Source organism: Callospermophilus lateralis, chromosome 6, assembly GCF_048772815.1.
Source record: "Callospermophilus lateralis isolate mCalLat2 chromosome 6, mCalLat2.hap1, whole genome shotgun sequence".
Lineage (NCBI taxonomy): Eukaryota > Metazoa > Chordata > Mammalia > Rodentia > Sciuridae > Callospermophilus > Callospermophilus lateralis.
This window is the reverse complement of record NC_135310.1, coordinates 87,972,149-87,997,589: the sequence shown is the minus strand read 5'-3', so window position 1 is coordinate 87,997,589 and position 25,441 is coordinate 87,972,149. Positions and strand designations below refer to the sequence as shown.

Below are 25,441 nucleotides of genomic sequence, written 5' to 3'. Positions count from 1 at the left end.
TGAATACTTAATACAAGCACTTGAATATGCCTTTTGTATTCCAGTAGCTCTTACAATAATAGGTTTTCTTATCTAAAATGTGTAATAGAAAATATGTATTCCACTGCAAGGATGATAGTATAGAAAATGATATTACTACACTTACAAAGTAGGAATTCTCATTTTCAGTTATTAATATTTATTAAGTATCTAACCATTCTCTACTTACTTTTGAGAGTGAAAATTTTCAGGCAATGAGAATATTAAGACCACTCTGGGGCTGGCGTTGTGGCTCAGTGGTATAGCGCTTACCTCACACATGTGAGGCACTGGGTTCGATCCTCAGCACCACATAAAACTAAATAAACAAAATAAAGGTATTGTGTCCATCTACAACTAAAAAAATTAAAAATAAAAAAGACCTCCCTGAATTTGTCTGGATTCTATTATCCAAATGCACTTTCTGCCTTTTTAATGAATGATGTCACTTTTATAGTACATATAAAATAATGACTATTCTTAGACTATTGCCAAAATATGTCTTTTACTCAGAAAAAAAAAACTTAAGTTTTGTATTTTTTCTTTAGAATTTTCAGGTTTTTCTCAAAATAATATTTTATGAAAATGTACAAATTTTATGGAATATTTTTTCAAATTCACCTCTGAAATTAGAAAGAAATTTACTTTTTCTTTTTTTTTTTTGGTGCTGAGATTCAGCCTTGTGCATGCTAGGTACTCTAACACTGAGCCACATTCCCAGTCTGAGATTGTACTTTTTTTTTTTTTTTTTAGTACCTGGTATTGAATTCAAGGGTGCTCAACCAATGAGCCACATCCACAGCCCTTTTCAATTTTCACTTTGAGACAGGGTTTCATTAAGCTGCTTGGGGCCTCTCTCTGTTGCTGAGGCTGCTTCCAACTCCTGCCTCAGCCCCCTGAGCTGCTGTGATTACAGGTGTGCGCCACTGTGCCTGGCTTCAAGACTCCATTCAAACAATGTTAAGTTTGTTTTCCTCCATTCAGGGAAATTAGTATCTAAACAGAAAGAAAAAATTAGGAAGGAAGTAAACAAATCAATCTAGACATTCTACAAACAAATCTAGAGCATTCATCATACCTCCTTTACCCTATCTCATAGTAGGACAACAGTTTTCCTATCACTGTTTAAAAAATATAGCCCATAAATTGTTTGGGTGTGTTATTCTCAGGGATTCTGAATTCTCTGAGTGGATACTGACTGTGACTGTTCACACTAGGAGTTGTCACTGTAGGTCACCACCTAAGTATGAGTCTTGGGCAAATTTTCGCATGAAACATTAACATGCTTTTTTAAAATTTGAGATAGCAAGTGTTTGAAAGTTATATCCAATACAAGTAAATATTTTTAAAAGAGCCCAAGAATGACTTTTTAAAATACAAAAGAAATTAGGTAACTTATTTTCCTGTACTAAACTGGTTAGGTAGTTTCTTAGATATGTACACCAAGGCAAAAGGTAAGTATGGTAACTTCATTAACAACTGTTCTATCAGCTTGCTTTATACTGCCATGTTTTCCACCATCTTCAAGATCACAATATGATGCAATTTATTTTCCTTGTGAAGATAACCAAGAATACCAGTGCAGATACTCATTATTCTCAAGAGAAATGAAAGAGAAGTTATTGATTCTATCTGGTTCTTAACTTCTCTTAGTACCTTCATGCTATAATCACCATGCCTCTCATGTTTTTCTACATGCAGCCTTTCATTTCCCAAGTCACACCAGCCTTTTAGAGAAGCAAATAAATTTTTAAAAAAAGGTCTAGGGTGAAAACTCAAAGAATTGGGGGAGGGCGTGTACCAGAACCCGGGGGTACTTGACCACTGAGCCATATCCCCAACCCTTTTTATATTTTGAAACAGGGTCTCACTAAGTTGCTTGGAGCCCCACTAAGTTGCTGATGCTGGCTTTGAACTCACCATCCTCCCACCTCAGCCTCCTAAGCAACTGGGATTATAGGTGTGTGCCACAACAACCAGCTCAAAGAAATTTCTTTCTTTTTTTTTTTTTTTTTTTTTTTTGACTTAAAAGAGCATAAGTTTATTTTCTCACAGTTCTGGAGGCTAGAAGTCCAAAATTAAGGTGTCAGCAGGGCTGGTTCCTTCCTGAGGCTCTGAGGGATAATCTGTTCATCTTCTTTCCTAGCTTCTGATGGTTCTTGGCAATCCTTAATGTTTCTTGGCTCATAGCTTATTTCTACCTTCACATGGCTGGTGCTTTCTCCCCCCACCCTCACTCCCTCTCTCTCTACCAATTTGCCTGCACCTGTCTCTGAAAAAGACACCAGTCTTTGGATTTAGGGCCCATCCTAGCCTATTCTGACCTTGTTTTAACTTGATTGTATGTGCAAGCCTCCTAATTGCAAATAAGATCAAATTCATAGGCACCAAAGGTTAGTTAGGACTTGGACATATCTTTTGGAGGAACACACTTCAGCCCAAGGGGCAAGGAATAAGCTCTTTTTTAGTTGAAGCTGCAACTGATTTTACCCTGACATCACAGATTAATTCTACTCTACTACCCCCCTCCCCATTGCTGTGTAGGAAAAGTGGTCCACAAACAGTACCACCTCTGTTGGGCCGTGAGTGGCTCATATAACCCCTCTGGGCCTGTTTCCTCGTTGGTGAGAAGGGTATGACACTAATATTGCCCTAGTAGTGTTGTGGAAATGATTAAATGAATTAACATTTGCAATGCACCTAGAGCAGTTGCTGTCACAAGCTAAGAACTATATAAGTACTAGTTGTTTTCACCTTTGAGTTGTTTGGGCTCTTTGGTGTCTCCTCAGTATGCTGCCACCTCTACTGCTCATTGTCTGCTAAGAAAGTGGATTTTGATCTTTATCTCTCCATGACAAGTCACATAAAAGGAGCAACTTGCTGCCTTCCCATTGACCTTTTAAAGAAGTCAGGACAGTAAGAGGTAGAAGTTACCTCTTCTCTCACCCTCCTTCACCCTTTCAGAGTCCTGACTAGAGACTCTCTGAAGTTCCTCCCAGAAAGTCAGTGCATGCACTCAGAAAATATGTATTGAGCCTCTACTCTGCATAGAGATAAACATTAGCAGGAAGGAGAGAGAGCCCCACTTAAAGTCCTGAGGGGTTAGCAGAAAAGTAAAGAGTCAATCATGATGCAGAGCCACACATCTCTACAATGATAGAAGTCCAGGAAGTTCTGGGTCAACATAAATCATCACTTCTTTGGTATATGGCATTCAGGAAGGCTTTCTGGAAAGAGAGAATGAATGGAGAGGTCTGGTAAGATTCATAGATCCGAGGTTATTAAGGAGGGGAGGATTAAGGAGAGAGGGAATTGCAATTGCAAAAAGAAGTGAAGGTGGCATTAGAAAGTATGTGTTAGCCTGGCACCTGGGCGCATGCCTATAATCCCAGTGGCTCAGGAGGCTGAGGCAGGAAGATGGTGAGTTCAAAGCCAGCCTCAGCAACAGTGAGGCTCTAAGCAACGCAGTGAGACCCTGTCTCTAAATAAAATGCAAAATAGGGCTGGGGATGTGGCTCAGTGGTTGAGTGCTCCTGAGTTTAATCCCCAATAACCCATCCCCCCAAAAAAGAAAGAAAATATGTATCAATATATGGTGGAAACCTAGGAGAGCTGAGGTGAAGCTGAAGAAAGGACTGTCATAGTGAACAGGAACATAAGGAAATCTTTATGTTTTATATTTATCAGACTGGTACATTGCACTGCAATCTATTTTTTACACTACAGAAAGTCATCATTCTTGTTTTTGTTTTTGTTTGTACTTGAAATTTGAACCCAGAGGCATTTTACCACTGAGCCACATCCCTAGCACTTTTTATATTTTATTTAGAGACAGGGTCTTGCAACATGCAAACTTTGGGCCTTACTAAGTTGTTGAGGCTGGCTTTGAATTCGCAATCCTCCTGCCTCAGCCTCCCGAGCTAGTGGGATCACAGGCATACACCACCATGCCCAGCTGTCTTTCTAAATTATAAAACAAAGAACAAATCAAAAAAGACATGTTGTTACAGTGCCTGGATCTGCTGGGGCCTGAGCCACATAGTCATGATGGATAATAGTGGAGGAAGGATTTCAGAGCTTTGTGGACATTAAAAATTATAAGATTTGGATATATACTGATGGGAAAGGATGGAATGAAAGAATAGAAGGAGGACTGGGGTTGTGGCTCAGTGTACAATGCTTGTTTAGTATGTGTGAGGCATTGGTTTCAATACTCAGCACCAAATTAAAGACAGATAGATAGATAGATGATACATAGATAGATAGATAGATAGATGATAGATAGATAGATGATAGATAGATCAACAACTAAAAAGATTTTTTTAAAGAGTGGGAGGAAAAAATATGTGGGACAAACATGGTAGCCATCAACACAGAGATAAAAGGCTTATACAAGTCTCACCCCAGGAAGTGAAGAGAAGATGGTCCACATAGAATTCTAAGACTCACAGACATGGAAGGAGCTACAAAAGGAAGAAGGCTCTCAAGGGGACCAACTCAAAGCAGCAGATAGGTGGAAATCAGAAGATGTGGTGAAAGAGGACCCAGAGGAGGAACATGCTTCAAGCAGGAGACAGAGGTCAACTGCAATAAGCACTGCTAGGAGGTCAAAGAAGACAAAAAATAGGAAAGTCCTTTGAAAGTGGCAACAAAGTCCTTTGAAAGTGGCATCAGGACTTTGGAGGAAAATTCAGAGAGGTGAAAGGATTTGAAGCCAGATGTAAACAGAAATTAAATTATCAGAAGCTTTCACTCTAATATGAACATAGATGAAGTGTCAAGAATTTCTTTGTAACTAGGGAAGACTCATCGACTCTTCTAAAAATAGCTCAGATCTGATCAGAGCACTGAAGAATCACTGATGACATTTCAGAGTTTCCAAGGTGGATATGCAAATCAAACCCTGCTGTTAATCCTGGCTTGGATGCTAAGGTTTTCCAGTTTTCTTGCCCTGCTATTCTTCCTATTCTGAAAGGCAAGCTTAAGACCATTGTCTTGACCCTTCCCTAAAATTTAATCTCAACTCTGACTCCTTCTTGAATCTCACTTTATATGTCAGACAAGAATACTCCACAAATAGAGAAGAGGCACATGTTTGCACATGTTTCTGCTAAATCTACAAGCTGTTTAATCATCACCAGTTCTTAACTTTGCTGATGACATCTCTGCTATTCTAGCAGAGGTGATGAGTCTTTTTTTGCAAGTCACTATTAACAGCGAGGTCTATGACATATTACAGTAAAAGATGCTACTAGAAGAGCATTTTATGGATCATTTAGTACATATTGTTTAAATCATTTAATACATTCCCTTGAAGATTCTTATTGTTTGCTTTTGTTTTGAAGATAATTACATGTAACCACATTTTTCTCTGAGGCTACATTGTTTCCACAAAAACACACTTGGTAACATCTGAGATTTTTAACCTTTCAATTGGGTATAATTTAAAATGAATCTCGTATTTATTGCCATGACCAAAAATATTTAAGAGTAACTAACATGTATGAGCACTTTATTTATTTACTTGTTTATTTCACACTTTAAAGTTTATGAAGGATTTTATACTCCTAAGAGAACAAAATCACAAATTTAGTTATCACAGAATCCTAGTGGGAAAGTTAACCATTTACAGACTTGCTTGGATCTGGAAGTTTTTGCTTGGGTCTTACTACTCTTACCCTTTTGAAAGAAAATCTAACAAAATCTACAGTAGAGCCTGCAAATAAGGGACCATAATAACAATCAAGAAAATAACAACTCCACTTCCACTGGTGGAAACAGTACAGCCACAGAACTTGTCCTAATGTCCTAAATCAGGTAAATGGGTATCTGATTGTCCCTGCAGTGAGGACGCCAGACAGACTACAGAGTTGGGGCTAATGTCTCTATTAAAAGCCAAAAGCAAGAAAATGAGACTGATCAGCAGATTTAGCAACTCCTGGGGTTCCTTAGTTACTGGCTAGCAGCTCAGTCCGAGATGAAGAAAGGGTGGAGGAGTCTTAGCTATAATTCTTTGGCCTTATTTTATTTTATTTGTGTGTGTGTGTGTGTGTGTGTGTGTGTGTGTGTGTGTTAGAGAGAGACAGAGAGAGACAGAGAGAAAGAGAGAAAGAGATGGGGATTGAAACCAGGGGTTCAACCACTGAGCTTCACCCCAGCCCTTTTCTTTTTATTCACTTTGAAATAGGGTCTTGATAAGTTACTAGGGCCTGCGTTGCCAAGGTTGGCCTCAAACTGGCCATCCTGCCTCAACCTTCTGAGTTGCTGGGGTTACCAGCATATACCACTGTGCCCAGATTTTGGTGTATAATTCTTTAGTTTGTCTTCAGGATCTAAATACTGTGTACAAAAATGTAAATTTGTATTTTTGAATTATGTTTATATATCAACAGGAAAACAACATTAATACATTCTAAAAAGTCATACACATGCCTTTAATAGTAACCCAAATTAGCCAGTTCTGTAGCCCTAGTTGTCTGCTGAATTTGTTCTATGATCAATATCCCTGAACTAATCTCTAAAAGTTGGCAAAGATTTTATGGGGGAGATTCAGTGATGGAAAGGCCCTAGATCATCTCAAGAATGAATCCTGGGGGGCTAGGGATGTGGCTCAAGTGGTAGCATGCTCGCCTGGCATTCATGCAGCCTGGGTTCGATCCTCAGCACCACATATGTTGTGTCTGCCAAAAACTAAAAAATAAATATTAAAAAATTCTTTCTCTCTCTCTCTCTCTCTCTCTCTCTCTCTCTCTCTCTCTCTCTCTCTGTCTCTCAAGAAAAAAATCTGTATTGAGTATAAGACACTATTAAAAAAAAAAAAAAGAATGAACCATGGTACCCTTGGTTTTAAGGGAGCTAGACACTGTATTTCTCATGAAGAGTCAGAAATCAGAAGATAGAGTTTTGCAAATGAGAGAAGAATATGGATGCATATTGGTAAAGTAAATCATCCCAATTAGCCAACATAAAACAAGGAGAGGGACTGGGGAATTACACGTCTACCCCAAAACATAAGATCTGGCATCATAAGACCACTTTGTAGCCTTGAGAAATTTAGTAATATCCCCAGAGATGAGGGTGAAGAGCTAGTAAAAGACAGTTCACTCTTCCATAAATGGTTGCCTACCACCTCTGCCAGTATGGGCCAAATCTTCCTTTCCTGCACTCCCATGGTAACCTGTGCTTCCCACAGTCCTGTATCCACACTAGACTGGAAGTGCTCCAAGATTTATTTCTTCATCAAAGTATCCCTGCCATCTAACACATAGGCTAGTGCAGAGTAGGTACTCAATAAATGTTTGGTGGATGAGTGAATGAATGGATGGATGGATGGATTCCCAAGTCCTGCTTATCAGACATATGGTTGTCATCACTTGGAGAAACAGCCACAGGGAGCTCACATGGACAGCTCCAGGCTCTGGGTACATGAGGCCCTCAAATCCTATCAGAATTCATAGTTGCAGCAACTGTTGTCTCAGTGGGGCTGAGTACTCATTGACATCATGTGGGAGGCCTCCTCAACTCTGCCCACTCCCTCCTAGAAGAGCTGGTGCTCCTCCCAGCCCAGCCCAGTGCCCAGCACAACAGCGTAGGTGCTCATGAATATGCATTGAAAGAATGTATGAATCAGTCACCTTGGCACTTCCTTCCCTTTCCAACAATCCTGTGAAAAATTAATAGAACTTCTTCACTGCTTGCATGAAACTTCAGACCTCATCAAGGAAGCGGAAAACAGGAAGCTTTGGGGTTCTGATTAGAGGCCTGACATCAAGGCACGTTAACACTTGGCCCGTCAGTATGACATGTGTGACTTAGAAGATTTATGCAAACTGGAAAAGTCATGATCGATTCTTTGAATGGGAGCAGAGACTTTCCACCCCCAATACCCTGCACCACCGCCCCAGACCCACCTCCTCCTCAGTGGTTCTTAACCTTGACTAAATGATTACATATCTTGATGATTTTTATTTTAAAAATCTCTGGGCTACATGCTGAACTAATTCAAATAGAGTTTCTGGAGGTAAGACCTAGGCTCCCTGGGTGATCCCAATGAGCAGCCAACCTTGGGAAGTTCTGCTGTCTTCACAGTCAATCAAACTGCCTCTTCGGTGCACGGTCGGCTGAGCCCTCTCCACCCTGCACATGGTTTGGCTGCTGGCCGGACCCATCCATCTGTTTGGTGGTGGCAGCAGGCACTGCTGCTTCTGTTTTCTCATCATTCTTAACTCTGCATATTCATATGCAATGTTTTTGCCCTGATTTAGAGGACTGGAACAAGACTTTTGCAAGATTTTATAACTCATGGCAGCAAAACAAATGCACCTACATTTCCTTAGAAATGCACATGTGTTTGTGTATATATATAGATATATTCTACCCGGAGTTTAACTTTAGTTATTTCTTCGTACTCAGAAAATTGTATGAGCAGAGTTCTTCAGTTTCAAGTTGACAGTTTGGGTTTGTGATGAATCTTTTCCACCCTCTAGTGGTACTACAGGGGCATGTCGATTTTGTTTAATAGGTTTTCTAGATTTCCTATCCTTTTAGTTATCAAAAGAGACTTGACAGTACTGAGTTTGGCTTTTTGTTCTCTACTGACCAGATGATGCTATTTACCCTCGTGAAAAAAAGAAGCCAATGAGTGTATCAGTCACTCCTTAGCCTCTTGATGGCTCTACAACAGACCATCTAATTATTCCAATAGTACAGGCCTTTCACTTCACAAAGGTTTATTAAGCACCTGCTTGTGACAGCCACATATGAACCCTAGCATATTCAAAGCATCTTAATACAATAAAGTTTCTTAAGACAATAATGAGTATTATAATTAAGAGCTCAACACTGTAACCAAACTGGTTCATTTCCTAATTCCATACTGACTTTATATAAGCTCTCTATTTACATTTGCTACTGACTGGGTTACAATATCATTTGTTCATTACTTGAACTTGAACTTGTTTTGGCCTTTCTCCTTACTTCCTTATAATGACATTTTATTGTTTGTGATTCAATTGTTTTGTGAGATCCTAATTACAGTAGCAATCTAAGAGAAAAGAATATTATTATTTTCATGATTTTCAGAAGCAGTTCTATTTATTTTTCTGCACTAGGCATGTTCCTGCTCTCAAACATATAAGCATTTGTTTTATTTTAAGAAGCTTCTTGTACCTGTGGAGGAGAGTCAAAGGGTATGTTGTTTCTGAAATGTGCCTGAAGAACTTGAATCTAACCTAAGACATTCTTTTTAGATTTCTACAAAAGTCTGCCTTATCGCAGAACAAAAGCTTTAAACAACTATGCAATAGTAAATCCTCATTCATTTCTTCAGCTAGCATTTACTGAACTCCTAATACTTGCCAGGGATTGTGCAGGATGCTAGGATAAAAAACACAGTCCCTAGCAGGGCACAGTGATGCACTCCTGTAATTCCAGTGGCCTGGGAGACTGAGGCAGGAGGATCCCAAGTTTGAGGCCAGCCTGAGTAATTTAGTGAGGCCCTGTCTCAAAATAAAAACAAAAAGGGCTTATGATGTTGCTCTGTGGTAAAGCACCCTTGATTTCAATCCCCAGTACCTTCAAAGCAAACAAACAGTTCCTGACATTAATAAATGCCAGTGGGTGAAATACACTGCCACATATTTAACTACATGATAGCCCGCTTGAGGGCACAAAGAAAGACTATCTACCCCAGTGGGAGAAGCTGGAAAAGACTTCCTAAAGAAGCTTATGATTGAAAGATATAGGGATATAGCTCAGTTGGTGGAGTTCTTGCCTCACATACACAAGCCCTGGGTTCAATCCCCAGCACCACGCACACACACACACACAAAAAAAAAAAAAAAAATCAAGAAGCTTATGATTGTGCTGAATCTGGAATATTTAGCAGTTGAAGTGGAATACAAGGAGAGAACCCTGAGGAATGAGCACTTTGATGACAAGAAAATCAAAAAAGAAAAGAAGTGGGCTGGGGAGATAGCTCAGTTGGTAGAGTGTTTGCCTTGCGTGCACAAGGCACTGGGTTCAATCCCCAGCATCACAAAAAAATAAAAAGAAAGAGAAGAAGCAGTAAATAAAGTGATAATTGATTGAATGGTGTTTTTGTGGACCTACAAACACTTGCTGAAACCTACATTCCAAAGAGGAAGAGAAAGGTGAGGAGGTAAAAGGTAGACAAGAGACCACCACTCCATGAACATCCCTAGAGGGTATGCTAAGGAATCTGATGTTTACCCAGTAGGTCATGTAACCCAACAGAGGATCCTAAGAGGGAGCAACATGGTCTTACTTACATTTTGAAGTTTTTATTCCAAGGCTATAACAGGTCAGATGGTCGAGTGCTTGCCTTGCATGCAGGAAACGATTAGGACATGCTCCGTTGTTCCTTATATAACAAGTAAAATGTCAGGGCCATCATTCTTTATATAAATTATTGATTTCAAAAAAATATTTATGTCTTTAAACATTCCCTCTGCAAACATAAAACATAAAATTATGAGTTAAATTTTTCATCTTAAACTTCTCTTTTTTTTTTTTTTTTTTTTTTTTTGAGACACTATATTGCCCAGGTTGGTCTCAAATTCCTGGGCTTATTCCTTTTTCCACCTAGGCCTCTCAAGTAGCTGGGACTACTGCTCCATCGCACCAAGCCTGGTTTTACCTCAAACCTCTTTTCAGTTTTTGTTTTCAACCCACAATACAGCCAGCTAAGAAAACCTATTTGATCTCCATCTTAGAAAGCTTAATCCTTAGTAAGATGGACTTATGCCCTCAGCAGCACACTAGGACATGCTTACCAACCAGCTCTCCAGGAAAACAAAGTGCTGGTTTACATCTTTGCCAAATTTCTGTCCCATAAATACTTTTATAATCACTGGTTTCAAGCTTCCAATGGGCTATCCCTAATCCTGGAATTGAAAAGAGATGTGCAGCATTATATCATTAGGTAGGATTTCTACCACAGTGATACAAAGATGGAAGGAACAATGTAGGATCATAAAAGCAATATTAATAAAATAATTAGGAAATGGTGAGTTTTGAGTATGTATTGTCTTTGTTTTTAATACAATGTATTTGACTGTAAGTTTATAAGATTTAAATTTTAATATTGGCTATATTTAACAACCTTAAAAATTCCTAACAATTTCAAGAATCAGCTCTTAGGAGTCAGTACCAGCCTACTACAGCCCATCACTGTATATATTACTCTTTTCCAAAGAATTGAAATGATAGTTATTAATTCAGTTTTCACCATTTCATTCTGGTACATAAAGTATGAAAATATGTAAATAAAGCACATAAGACAAAGCATGCCTCCTAAGGAATTGTATGATATGTAAGAAATAGTAAGCTATTTAGGAATTTTTAAATCGACTTTACATAACTATCATCATATGGCTATACTGAAATAACATAAATGGTAATCAGTTTCTTTTTCAATATTGATCAAAATGATAAATATTGATCAAAACTATAAAATGGATTTTCATTAACGTGGCTAGCACATAAATAATAAGTTGTCTAAGTAAAAGTGAAATTATTTAAGGGCTATATAAAATATGAATGAGGGAGAAATATTGTCTGTCAAAATGTACTTCTGAAAGAAAAAGAGAAAAGCATTTTGCAAACTTCATCTCATAAGGGTGAGATATATCCAAAATACATTAGGAACTTTAAAATTCAATAACACTACATATATATAATATGAATTGAAATGCATTCTGCTGTCATATATAACTAATTAGAATAAATTTTAAAAATAAAATAAAATTGAAAAAAAAATAATACCAGCCATGTGTGATGATGCATGCCAGTAATCCCAGCTACTCAGGAGGCTGAGGCAGAAGGATTGCAAATTCAAAGCCAGCCTGGGACTGACAAGACCCTATCACAAAATATAATTTAAAAAGAGCTGGGGAGGTAGCTCAGTGGTAGAGCACCCCTGAATTCAATCCCCAGTATTGAAAAAATAAATAAATAAAACTCAATAACAAAAATCAAATCATCCAATTTAAAAATATAAGTAGATAGTTCTCAAAAATTAAACTCAAATAGTTAACAAATTTATGTAAAAATGCTCAACTTCATTAGCTTTCAGGGAGATGCAAGTCTAAAACCACAATGATCCAGGTACAGTGGCCCACGCCTATAATCCCAGTGGTTCAAGAAGCTTAGACAGGAGGATTACAAGTTCAAAGCCAGCCTCAGCAATGGTGAGGCGCCAAGCAACTCAGTGAAATCCTGTCTAAATTTAAAATACAAAATAGGACTGCAGATATAGAGTTCAATCCTTGTACCAACCAAAACTAAACAAACAAACAAAAAAACACAGTGAGATATCATCTCCCTCCAGTTAGAAAGGCCATTATCAAAAAGTCAAAAAATAATAAATGCTGGTAAGGATGTGAAGAAAAGGAAAAAAGGAAACTCTCATATTCTCATATAAGGTTGAGGGGAATGTAAATTAGTACAGCTGCTAAGGAGAACCATTCCTCAAGAAACTAAAAATAGATCTACTATATGATACAGCTGTCCCATTTCTAGGTACATACATTCAAAGGAAATTATATCAGCATAGCAAAGAGACCTGAGCCACCATGTTTGTTGCTATATTATTTGCAATAGCTAAGATACAGAATCAACCCAGATGCTCATTAATGGATGAATGGATAATGAAAATGTGACACATATACACAATGGAATAGTATCCAACCATAAAAAGGAATGATATCTCATCATTTGCAGCAAAATGAACGGAACTGGAGGACATTATGCTAAGTGAAATAAGTTAGACACAGAAAGACAGATACCACACATTCTCCCTCAAATGTGAATGTTTTTTTCTTAAGTCAATTAGAATGTATAATAGTGACTACTGGAGGCTGGGAAGGGTGGGGAGGAGTACATATATGCAAGTTGGCTAACAGATACCCAAACACAAGTAGATAAAAGTAACGTGTCTACAGAACAGTGGGGTGATAAGTTTACAATGTTTTACAAAGAATAAGAAGAGAGGATCTAAAAAGCTCCAATCACAAAGCAATGATGAAAAAATAGAAATATGAATCTCCATGATTCGTTTAGTACAGATACTGAAATATCACAAGGCACACCACAAATATGTTCAGTAATTACATGTTAATCAAAAATATCTTCAGATGTTTAAGGAGACAGAAATATTAACTATCCTGACTTGACCATTACATACTGTATACATGTATAAAATTATCACATTGTACACCATCAATTCATATAATTAAAATAATAATTTTTAATATCATGCTAAGTGAAATAAGCTAAACTCAGAAACCCAAAGGTCAAATGTTTTCTCTCACATGTGGAAGCTAGAGTAAAGGAAAGGAAAGGGAAAGGGAAAGATAGGATAATATAAAGAATCAATCAACGGGCTGGGGATGTGGCTCAAGTGGTAGCGCGCTCGCCTGACAAGCTTGCGGCCCGGGTTTGATCCTCAGCACCACATACAAACAAAGATGTTGTGTCCGCCGAGAACTAAAAAAAATAAATAAATATTAAAATTCTCTCCCTCTCTCCCTCTCTGTCTCTCTCTCACTCTCTCTTAAAAAAAAGAATCAAATTAATAGATGAACAAAAGGAAATCAAGTAGAAGAAAGAGAATGGGAGGGGGAGGGAAGATAGGAGGGATGGAGTGGGGGATCATGAAGTGAAATCAATCTCCATGCATGTTTGAGTTTGTCAGGATGAACCCAACTACTATGTATAACTATAAGCTCTAATAAAATAAGAACAATAATAATGTTAATTTTTAAAAAAAAAGAGAGAAGCAACATGCAACTTTGAAATGCATTGTCATACAGAACTCACACAACACCTGACCAAGAAATAAGTGTGAGGCTCTTTAGGGGGGAAAAAAAGGTAATTCAGTTTGGAAGAGTAGGGGTTCACTCTTGCCACTGGACAGACATGCCACCATTGCCTGAGCTACAGTCAGTGGGAACATGCTGACTTGTGCTGAAACTTGTCCCTTCACTGCCACAGAGGGAAAGAAGGAACTGCTGAAGGTCCCAGGCCCACCTCTTACTTCTCCGGAGTTGATGCCATGGGAAACCAGGTCATGTGGGCATGAGAATCAGACGGTGTGAGGCGGATCCTGGCTTTACATTGTGCTGGTTGCAAAGGGGCAAGTCACTTAAATTCTTTGAATCTCAGTTTTCCTGAAATATAGAAGACAAAAAAGAATATCTTATCAAGTACAGCTGAAGACAAAACACACAACACACTTCACTTGGCAGAGGGTCCACTGTTCTAATTAAAACCATAAAACCACCTAGGGATGTATGAAGACGAGTTTCTTTCCTGCTCACCCAGGGACAAATAGCCACTTTGAAAATAGCAAAGAAGGATTCTGGACTGTTCAATTAGATCTTCTCCCAGTTTTATTGGTAACATGATCCAGAATAGAGGATGTTTTCTGTATTGGTTCCCGTCCTTCCTCCTGCTATGTCAAGAGCTACACTAAACTCCAAACACACAATGTTGAAGAATAGCAGTGGTAACAGCTGCAATAGAAGTAGTGATAGTTTAAAAAAAAAAAACTAACTTATTATGCACTGACTGTTGGATAAAAGATAGGCTTCTGCCTATACTAATTGACACTTTGGTGTAGGGGAACATATTTACATAGTAATTGCTTGGGTAGAATTTTCACAGGTTTTTGCCAACCCCAGAAACTGTGCCCCAATGGAACCTAAATTGGCAAACAAATTCATAAGCAAATCTACATATCAAAAAGTTAAATTAAAACAGATTTCTGTTACTTTCTCTGAATAATTCTGTCTAACTGTCTTTGGGGTGTGTGCAGGGGCAGGAGAGAGCTTATTCTGAATAAAGTAGACATTGGTGAAGAAAATGTGGTCAAGAGAGGGAGTAAGAATATTACAGATAAGTGATTTGACAATAGTTGGGATATAATTAACTTGAAGTTAACAATACAAGGTAGGGTTTGTGCTCTTTAACTTATAAATCAATTTAGATTAGTTGAAATAAGCTGTCACTTAGGATTGGTAATGGATATTTTCTTTTTAAACTCTAATCTTCCTCATCTTTCCACTTTTCACCAAGGAACAATAAATTTTAGCCTGGTAGCCATGAATTTGATAATAGGAGTGTATGAGTCTTTAAATAGTTGAACAACACCAATAGGTATATATAACATTTTCCTGCAACAAGACTGCACAGGCTAACTTAAGTTGACAATGCTTCTTTGCTTTCATCAGGAATTTTATGAAGTTATTGCAGTAACTGGTTATCTTAAACAGATTAGCTATCATTAGCACCATGGAGGTTACTGATGAAATATTGTTTCAAAACCAGGGGCTCCTGTTAAGGGGAGGGAGGCATTGTAATAAAAGACCTCTGGGGCTGGGGTTATGGCTCAGTGGTAGAGAGCTTGCCTAGCATGTGAAAGGCACTGGGTTCCATTCTCTGCACCGCATATGCATAAATTTAAAAAAAAAAATCCATTGACAACTAAAAAATATTTTTTTTTAAAAAGGCCTCTGCTTCTTAAAAGCTTAGATACCAAGCTTAGTTGCTAAGTGTGTTATGTTTGACATAAAATAACTTAGCTAATACAGCAATATAATGCAGAAATAATTTATGAAAAAATTCACAAATTTCCATGCATTAGTGTACATTGCTTCAGGAGAATAAAAGAGTTTTCAAAACACATTTGTGTTCCAAAAATGCATGTAATTACATAAAAGTCCATTTGAACAGCCTAGGTGTTACATCTTGGACTTGTGGGATCCCAGGGAAAGAGTACATTTGCATTTCAACTATAGTTTTAATCTGAGGTTTCAATGGACAATACTTAATGCTTAGTCTTTTTTTTTTTTTTTTTTTAGTGTATTGTTTCTACTCTTAAGGTGTGTCTGACAAGGAATATTCTTAGATTGTCCTCTGTAATCTCAGTCTTATATATGACATTTCTGTAGGGGCTTAAAATAATTTGATGCATGACTTTTTCCCTCCAGTGTTTCTTATATTTCTCAGTAAACTATTTTGGTCCCTTCTTTTAGCAAAGTCATAAAAATTAATACATAATGTGTTGTTCATACAGAATTATGAAATTTCATGTGGCCAAACGGAAATTTAAGGAAACATTACGCCCATATGATGTAAAAGATGTCATTGAACAATATTCTGCTGGTCACCTGGACATGCTATGTAGAATTAAAAGCCTTCAAACACGGTAAGCAACAAAAACGTTATCCATTGTAAAGGAGCAAGCCTGAAAACCATCTAGGAGCAACTTCTCTTTCTCTGGATTCCATATTCTTAGTTTATTTTTAGTGGGCAACTGGACTTTTGTTTTAATGTAGATTTTACTTTGCTTTTAACATAGATGTAAATCAGCCACTAAAAACCTCCTGCCGTCTCAGTCTCCTTATCTGTAAAAATGGAGAGAATGATAGTGCTTATCTCCTGGGGTTATTCTTAGTATTGAACAATTTAATATATGTAACTCATATATGTAATAGCTCTGGCACTGTGTGTTCAATAAAAGTCAATGACTGTTATTGATGTATGAATTATTGCTGATGTTGCAATCACTTTGTTATTTTCAAAACCAATCAGTATTAAGCTAGTCTTTTTCCTTCACTAAACTTTACCCAACTATCTAGCCAAGGAAGACAGAACTTTCTCTTCTCTGACCTCTTGCAGCACTCTGTCTAATACAGAGCCAAGGCCCACTCATAATCTTGGTGTGATAGACCAGAGAGTTGAGACTCAACCCCTGTACTATTATTTGGTTGCAACCGTACTCGCCCGGCTGTCCTCTTAGATAGGGCCTTTTCTTCATTGCCGTCAGGTACAGTGTTAGATAAATGTTTTTCTTCCAGTGAACTCTTATTGAATGATTGAAATGAATGATCAGTTCAACATATTAATTCCAACCACATGTGGTTGATTATGGCATCTTCAAGCCAAATATTTAGTCAATTCAGGTTTTTTAAAGAATCTTGCTTTATATTCAGACAAAACAACATTTGTGATTGAACAGCTCTTAAAGTGCAAGGACCTGGGATCAAATGGTTTTTGCGTCCCCACAGAACACCTTAGCTTAGAGTGGATCATATACCAGAACTTTAGTAAAATGCCTGCTGATCTATTATAGAAATCACAACTTGCACATTCATTCAGCAGATAAATTTTGAGCCCATGATGTTTGCCAGGCATGCTGGACATTTAGTGATTAATAAAATAATGACCCAGTTCTTGCAGAGCTTATAGTTTAATACATTAGATATCATAATAGAAAGTAGGCACTGTCTATGTTTCTGTGCAAGCAAAGCAAACTGGAAAATTGAGTCAATATCCCTGATAATTCAATTCTAAAACAAACTTTCCACAAAAAGAGGAAAGTGATTCCCATTTCAAAGAGACTGATCAAGTCTCCTTGAAAATTACTTTAACTCATTGTTTTATAATCTCTGCCTAGGCAGCCATGATCTTACAAGTCCTTTAATAGAACTATCTGATGATTTTTACAAAGTTGAACTGCTACAGAATTTGTAGAACTAATCTAGAATTTCTACCTCATGTATATTCTCTCACTCAAATTCTAAAAGAAAGAGACTGTTGCTTTCTTATCTGCTTATCATCCAATATCAGATATACAATGAATCTTTAATGGACAATCTGTTATATAATACAAAATCATCATAGTTATGATTTTTTTCATATTTTGAAGTGGTTGAATTAAGAAACTGCCTGGTCCAAGGTAGAAATAAGCAAGTTACTTTGTTTAAAAACAGTTTTACCTCCAGAAAATTACCCATAGGTGACTTCATCATGGACCAGAATATTGAGAAAATTAATCTCATATGTAACCTCATGTTAAGAAAATAAGCACATCAGCCTGGCACAGTGGCACATGCCTGTAATCCCAGTGGCTCAGGAGGCAGAGACTGGAGGATCACAAGTTCCAGGCCAGCCTCATCAACTTAGTGAGATTATAAGCAACTTAGACTCTGTCTCAAATAAAAATTAAGAAGGGCTGGGGATGTGGCTCAGTGGTAAAGGCCCCTGGGTTCAATCCCCAGTACCAAAAAAAAAAAAAAAAAGGAAAGAAAAAAGGCATATTATCTATAACACACTCAACTTACAAGAATTAAAGATACTTGTATCTAATTCTTCTATTGAAAACACTTCACTCTGGCCTAGGACAATTTTCATCTTCAGTGTTAATAATCAGATATCCTCTTTCTCTGGTAGTGTTGATCAAATTCTTGGAAAAGGGCAAATCACATCAGATAAGAAGAGCCGAGAGAAAATAACAGCAGAACATGAGACCACAGATGACCTCAGTATGCTCGGCCGGGTGGTCAAAGTTGAAAAACAGGTACAACTCAACCACACTAATTAACTTCTAAGCCAGATTTTTTTTTATCAAAATAGATTACAGGCAATTGGATCTTTTGTAATGATTGACATATTTATAAGGAATGAAAATAGGGCAAAAGAGGTTGCTTAGTAGTAAAGCACTTTCCTAGTATGTATACACCTAGGGATAAGGGATAGATAGGTAGATATAGATATATATATATATATATATAAAGATAGATAGATAGATATTCTCTTAAATATATATATATATATATATATATATATATATATATATATATATAATTTTATATATATTTTCCACAAGGGATATAGATAGATAGATATTCTCTTAATAATACATATATATTATTTTATATATATTTTCCACATATATGGAAATATAGTTTATATATTTGTATATATAAAGGTAAAAAAAATAAATGAACAAAATAAAGAATGAATGGTGTTAAACTTCCTCAGTACATTGACAGTATTCTCCAAAACATCTCTTTGGATTTCCATATAAAGAATATAAAATTTTATCTCATTGATTAATACTTAGCTGAAGCAACTATAGATTTTCAGTAGTAAAATAGCAAAGATCTACTTGTCCTTTGTGTTTTGGTTATTTTTACTGGTCTTTAGGTCACTCTTTTTAAAAATAAGGTAGAACCTGTGATAACACATTGAATTTTTGGTAACTAAGAGTGTAATCTTTTCATATAAAAACAATTTTTCAGGGCTGGGGATATAGCTCAGTTGGTAGAGTGCTTTCCTCGCATGTATAAGGCCCTGGGTTTAATTCCCAGAACCACAAAAAGAAAAAAAAAAAAGAAAAAAAAATTCCAGAAATCAAATTGTTCTCCCAAAAGAATCATAAATACTCCAAGTATTAATCCTGAAGCATTTTGTGCCTTTATTTTTAAACTCAGACTCACCTGGATTGATACTTAGGTCTTAATTTCACTATAGAATAAATTCCTTATTAAAATGCAGTCAAGTTCCAGAAAGTGGATCAATGGGGCTGGGAAAGGCAATCTGACTGGGATGGGGAACCTTCAAGTCACATTTTTATAATTCTTATATACCTTTTCAGAACACCAATCATCCATTTTAAGGAAGTGGAGGGGGCTGGCCAATGGAAATTATATGGAAGCCAAAGTATCTCTCCCTCCTTTTAACCTTTCCTGCCCCATCACTGCCAGATGCTACATTCACTGAGTCCAAACTGCATTTTACTTTACACTCTATTTAATTTATTTTGTATTGACATACTCTGTGATTTTAATTCCAGAAGTGAGATTCATTCTTCATAGGAGGTCGTCCTCATATGTAACCATTTCCCTCCTTTTAGGTCCAGTCCATTGAGTCCAAGCTGGACTGCCTGCTGGACATCTACCAACAGGTCCTCCGGAAAGGCTCTGCCTCAGCCCTCACTTTGGCTTCATTCCAGATCCCATCTTTTGAATGTGAACAGACATCTGATTATCAAAGCCCTGTGGATAGCAAAGACCTGTCCAGTTCTGCGCAGAACAGTGGCTGCCTAACCAGATCAGCTAGTGCCAACATCTCACGAGGCCTGCAATTCATTCTGACGCCAAATGAATTCAGCGCTCAGACTTTCTATGCGCTTAGCCCTACTATGCACAGTCAAGCAACCCAGGTGCCAATGAGTCAAAGTGATGGCTCCGCAGTGGCGGCCACCAGCAACATTGCAAACCAAATAAATGCGGCACCCAAGCCAGCAGCCCCAACAACTTTACAGATCCCGCCTCCTCTCCCAGCCATCAAGCATCTGACCAGGCCAGAGACTCTGCACCCAAACCCTGCAGGCTTACAGGAAAGCATTGCTGACGTCACCACCTGCCTTGTTGCCTCCAAGGAAAATGTTCAGGTTGCACAGTCAAATCTGACAAAGGACCGTTCCCTGCGGAAAAGCTTTGACATGGGAGGAGAAACTCTGTTGTCTGTCCGTCCCATGGTGCCCAAGGACTTGGGCAAATCTTTGTCTGTACAAAACCTGATTAGGTCGACAGAGGAACTGAATTTACAACTTTCAGGGAGTGAGTCAAGTGGCTCCAGAGGCAGCCAAGATTTTTACCCCAAGTGGAGGGAATCCAAATTGTTTATAACTGATGAAGAGGTGGGTCCCGAAGAGGTAGAGACAGACACTTTTGATGCCACCCCGCAGCCAGCCAGGGAAGCTGCTTTTGCATCAGACTCTCTAAGGACTGGAAGATCCCGATCATCTCAGAGCATTTGTAAGGCAGGAGAAAGTACAGACGCCCTCAGCTTGCCTCATGTCAAACTGAAATAAGCTCTTTGTTTTCTTTCTAGGCATAGCAGTTCCTTTAGCCATACATATCATTGCATGAACTCTTTTGAAAGCCCTCCTAAAAAGTTGAAATTGCAAGAATCAGGAAGAACATGAAAGGCAGTTTATAAGCCCGTTATCTTTTAATTGCATGAAAATGCATGTTTAGGGATGGCTGAAATTCCGAGGTGCATCGACATTAACCCACTCATTTAGTAATGTACCTTGAGTTTAAAATCATCAGAAACCAAACACTGCTAATGCTATGGGGTATATGAAAACGTCAAGATTAGGTGATTTAGAAGTTTCAACACTGTACTTTGAAATTGTGGAAGAAAACACCTTCAAATTTCAGGCATTTCTGCTTTGTAACTAAATACGAAATACATTTTCAAAATTAGGCCATAATGTGTATTTAAACATAATGGCTCTCAATAGCTGCTAACAAGGTAGCAAGTAAAACAGAATTTGGGAATAACAGAAATGGCTGCTTATTTCAAGATATATTTGCCAACCCATTTCTATTCAGTCATTTTATTATTAATGTAATTTGAGTGTCAGTTTGTACGCTTTTGGTGATTTAGCGCTGTGGCAAGCAATTTTGCACATCATTTTCATGTTGTTCTTTATGACAAGAATGTTTTTCATTTAGAAAATGTGCAAATAATGAAATTCAGGACCAGCAGGGCAAATAGACTCACTATCTGACATATTTGACTTTATGGAAACATATTCCCTGATGGCAGATTCAACTCTATATGAGTGGTCAGCTTCTATACACATGCATGAAACACTGAAAAGTAGAATAGCCAGTGTGACTGGGCATCTCTGCAATGGCACCAACCCCAGGTTTGCCAATCCTGGCCACGTGAAGGGCAAGTGTGAGGAGCTATTGCCATTTAGCCAACACACAGGTAGGACCCTGGGGAGGGGGACAGTTAAGTGGAACTGAGAGAAAAAAAATGCTTAAAAAGAAGCCAGAAATAACACCAGGAAGTAGACAATGTTCAGAAAATTACTTCTCCCTTAAAAGGCAGTGAGAGGGAAGGAGAGAAACAAACCAAAATAAAAGAAATCAATTTTTTGGATAATGAGTATTGCTAGGGAATTCAACTGCCTAAGCATCCCTTATTCTTATATAGAAACAGAGAATTTTGCAAGTTATTTATTTTTTAATATACCCTGAATGTCTTTTGCTATTATGTCTTACATTTTTGCATATGAAAGGCTAAAACTAAAGGTTCCTTTACTTTTTATACTGTAGTAAACACTTTGTATTGTCCCTGAGAATGTTGTCCCAAATCTGAAATTACCAGTTTGGTTTCCTTGTATAAACATTCACAATTAAGAAGCCAGATAGCACTGCAGGGTCTGCTAATCACCACACTTAATAATATATCAGTGCAGCAAAAAGATCAGGGAAAGGAAATTTAAAATGCATTTAGCAGAAAGTGAAAAATGACCAGGTGCTGTGGCGCATCATATTCCCAGCAACTCAAGAGGCTGAGGCAAGAGGGTCGAAAGTTCCAGGCCAGCCTCAGCAATTTAGTGTGGCCCTAAGCACCTTAGTGAGACCCTGTCTCAAAATAAAAAAAATTAAAATAACTAGAGATGAGGCTCAATTGTAAAGTGCCTCTGGGTTCAATTCCCAATACAAAAAAAAAAAGAAAGAAAGAAAGAAATGCAGACTGGTTTTTAGAAACCTAGCTCTCTCAGATGGTCAGAACCTGGGCCAAAAGCAAAGAGAACATTTCAAATCAGTTAAACACAAGAAAGGAAAGGAAGAGCTTTTCCCCTTGGCAAACCTCTGAGCTGCCTCCAGGCAAACTTCTCCAGCAGCCAGGAAAAATAACCAGGAATAGTAACTGGCCATTCAAAGAAAAGAGGACCTGAAATCCAGCAATCCTTCCCAAGTCACCCCTAGCAGAAGCTTCTCTATCACTGACTATCTTTTCTTCTTCCTGGATTGCTTATTTATTCCTACCACTATTTTGCTTTGAAATTTCACTAGGCCTTACCCAGCACCCATCCCCAAGTAAGCCAGTTCTGATCTCTACCTAAAAATGCTTTTCAAAGTTTTTAAAACTTTTGTCCCCTTTGATAAACACTGAAATTTTAAAAGCTTCCTCTTCTCACCCCACTTGGATCCTAATACAATCCCTTGGAGTGTATCATTCAGAAACTTCTTGGCTACTGGAGATACACAGAAGATAGAATCAAAATTTTACACTCCAGTTCAAAATATTTTGTCAAGCTTTTAAGGTTATTATTTTCATTTTCCAAACATAAAATGTTAGTCAATTATTAAATGCAAATTTTCATCTACCCTTGTCTCTACTCAACCCGAAGTTCTGACATATCTTCCCAAGGACATTGCACACACACACACACCCATCCACAGACCTAAAGCCAGACACCTACCCTGTACTCAGCAGGTTCTCTCCAAATATTAGCAGAGGAAGAAGAGGGAGGCAGCGCCTTTCAGGTAGCACTGATTCTTGGACATACTCTGTCCCAGGTTGAACCCCACTGGCAGCAGGAATTCTGAATGTATCAGGGACCCCTTCTTAGGCCTTCTTAGGCCTCGAACACAGAACAGTTGATCCAGCATTGCTAAAGACTGAAGATTCAGAAACAATGCCTAAACACATCACTGAGGTCTTAATCATAGCAAAATGTGATAAATTATATTGTGGAAAACTTTTATGCATCGAAGCCATGACCATCTTGTCTATCTTACTCTCGCACAAAGAAAAAATCTCTTGGATGTTAAGATAGTTGTATAATGTGAAAACTGTAGATTGTCTGTTGTGTCGCTCTATGGAAATGAGAGGGGTCTCCCATTTACACTTAGCAAAACCCCATTGGTCAATCCCAAATGGTGTCTTGAAGCACAATTTTGCTGAGTACTGAGTAGCCACAAGCTTTCTCAGTTCAGGTTTGTCGGCCTTCTTCAACATGTAGGCTTGATCAAGCTAATAATTAATTGCAAATATCCCATGTATGAGGTTAATTAAAAATTTTTGCTATGTCTTATCTAAATGTTTCCATTTTGTTCAATTAAATTGATATCTGTAGATGGCAAGTTTTGTTTAAAGTAGGACACTTTCCTCATTTTTTAAGTCCTTATCTCTTATTCTAAGGTGCCTTTCTCACCTCCCACTGACTCAGTGATTTCGAAAGTTCTTAATTTGAAAGTCAAACAAGCCTAATAATGAGAAGGAAATCAGGCACTAAGTGATTAAGTCTCCTACCCATGTGAAAAGCAAACCGCAAAGAATGAAGAAACCTGGGCGACCAAATATATGGATCACTTCATTCAATCACATTGAAGAAATATTGCAGATATTAACTTAACTCCCCAGAAGCTGATATTTTTTGCCTTAAATGACATGGTTGTGTTTTTGTAAGAGAAACTTAATATAATTATGTGCATTTAAGTGAGCAATTCTAAAAGTCATGTACGACAATGCAATTGTCTGTTTCCTGAAAACAAATAAATCAGGAATATGGTATCCATTTCAAGCTATCATTAAAATGTAATTTCCTTTGCTCTCTTTTACTGGGATTATTTGTTTTAAAGTAAAACATTAAAAAGATATCTATAAATGGCTAGTGTAAACATTTTATCTGGAACTAACTGGTTGGTTCTGATCTCATTGATCCAAGTTAACCAAACTGACTACGGTTTTGGTACTGAAATATAAAAATTAGCTTTTTGTAATGTTGCTAAAGAAATCATTGGTAATTTGAAAATGGAGGAGATTTTCATGTGCTCTTTAGAGTATTATAAGAAAAATTCATTTGCTATAGATCACGTAAGCTTTGTGTTAATTACAAGTTGAGTATCCCTTGTCTAAGATGTGTGAGACCAGAAGTACTTTGGATTTTGAATTTTCTCAGATTTTGGAATATTTGAATATACATAATGATACGTCTTCAGGATGAGATCCAAATCAGAACATGAAATTCATTTATGTTTTATATATACCTTATATGTAAAGCCTGAAGATAGTTTTATACAAATTCTTTTTTTTTTTTTTTGTACTGAAGATCAAACCAAGGGCCTTGCAAATTCTAGGCAAGCATTCAAGCATTCTATCATTGAGCTATATCCCCAGCTTTTTACAAAATATTCTTAATAATTTTGATAACAAAACAAGGTTTCATGATATGGAATTTATATAAGTACTCAAAAAGTTTTGATATATTCTGGATTCAAGCTTTCAGATCAGGAATTTGCAGGGGAGGGGCATGCTGTGGATTGAACTCAGGGATGTTTTACCACTGAGCCACACCCCCAGTCCTTTTTATGTTTTATTTTGAGACAAGGTCTCATCAAGTTGCTTAAGACCTCCCTAAGTTGCTGAGGCTGGCCTAGGACCTGTGATACTCCTGCCTCAATCTTCTGAGTTATTGGGATTGCAGTTGTGTGCCACCACAGCCAGCCAGATTAGGGATATTTAACATGAGTGATAAAAAGGTTTGCTAAACAAGTGATAAGAAATGGAAACCAGGTGAATGCCCAAATTCTGCCATTTCTGGTTACTAAGAACTACTATTTTTAGTACCTAACCCTGTCTTACCAGGGAAGGCTCCTGCTCCAAATGGGACTATATCTCTGTTATTTCTGTTGTGCTAACAACTTTCTGCTAGATGTCTAGGATTAATTCCCGTGGAATTATTCTCAAGAAGTCCCAGGATATTGGAACTCTGAATCCAAAGCCAGAAAGCCCTAACTGG

At 37.6% G+C, this 25,441-nt stretch overlaps 1 protein-coding gene across 3 annotated transcripts in view; it reads left to right on the top strand.

Moving 5' to 3' along the window:
- Kcnq5 (potassium voltage-gated channel subfamily Q member 5) overlaps window positions 1-24,216 on the top strand; it is a 529,894-nt gene extending 505,678 nt beyond the window's left edge. For all 3 annotated transcript variants that reach the window (XM_076858500.2, XM_076858499.2, XM_076858501.2), the window contains 3 exons: window positions 16,115-16,246; window positions 18,274-18,400; window positions 19,739-24,216. In XM_076858500.2, the coding sequence (XP_076714615.1) occupies window positions 16,115-16,246; window positions 18,274-18,400; window positions 19,739-20,701 (1,222 nt within the window). In that variant the 3' untranslated portion in view covers window positions 20,702-24,216. The remainder of the gene's footprint in view (window positions 1-16,114; window positions 16,247-18,273; window positions 18,401-19,738) is intronic.
- Window positions 24,217-25,441: the final 1,225 nt, after the last annotated feature.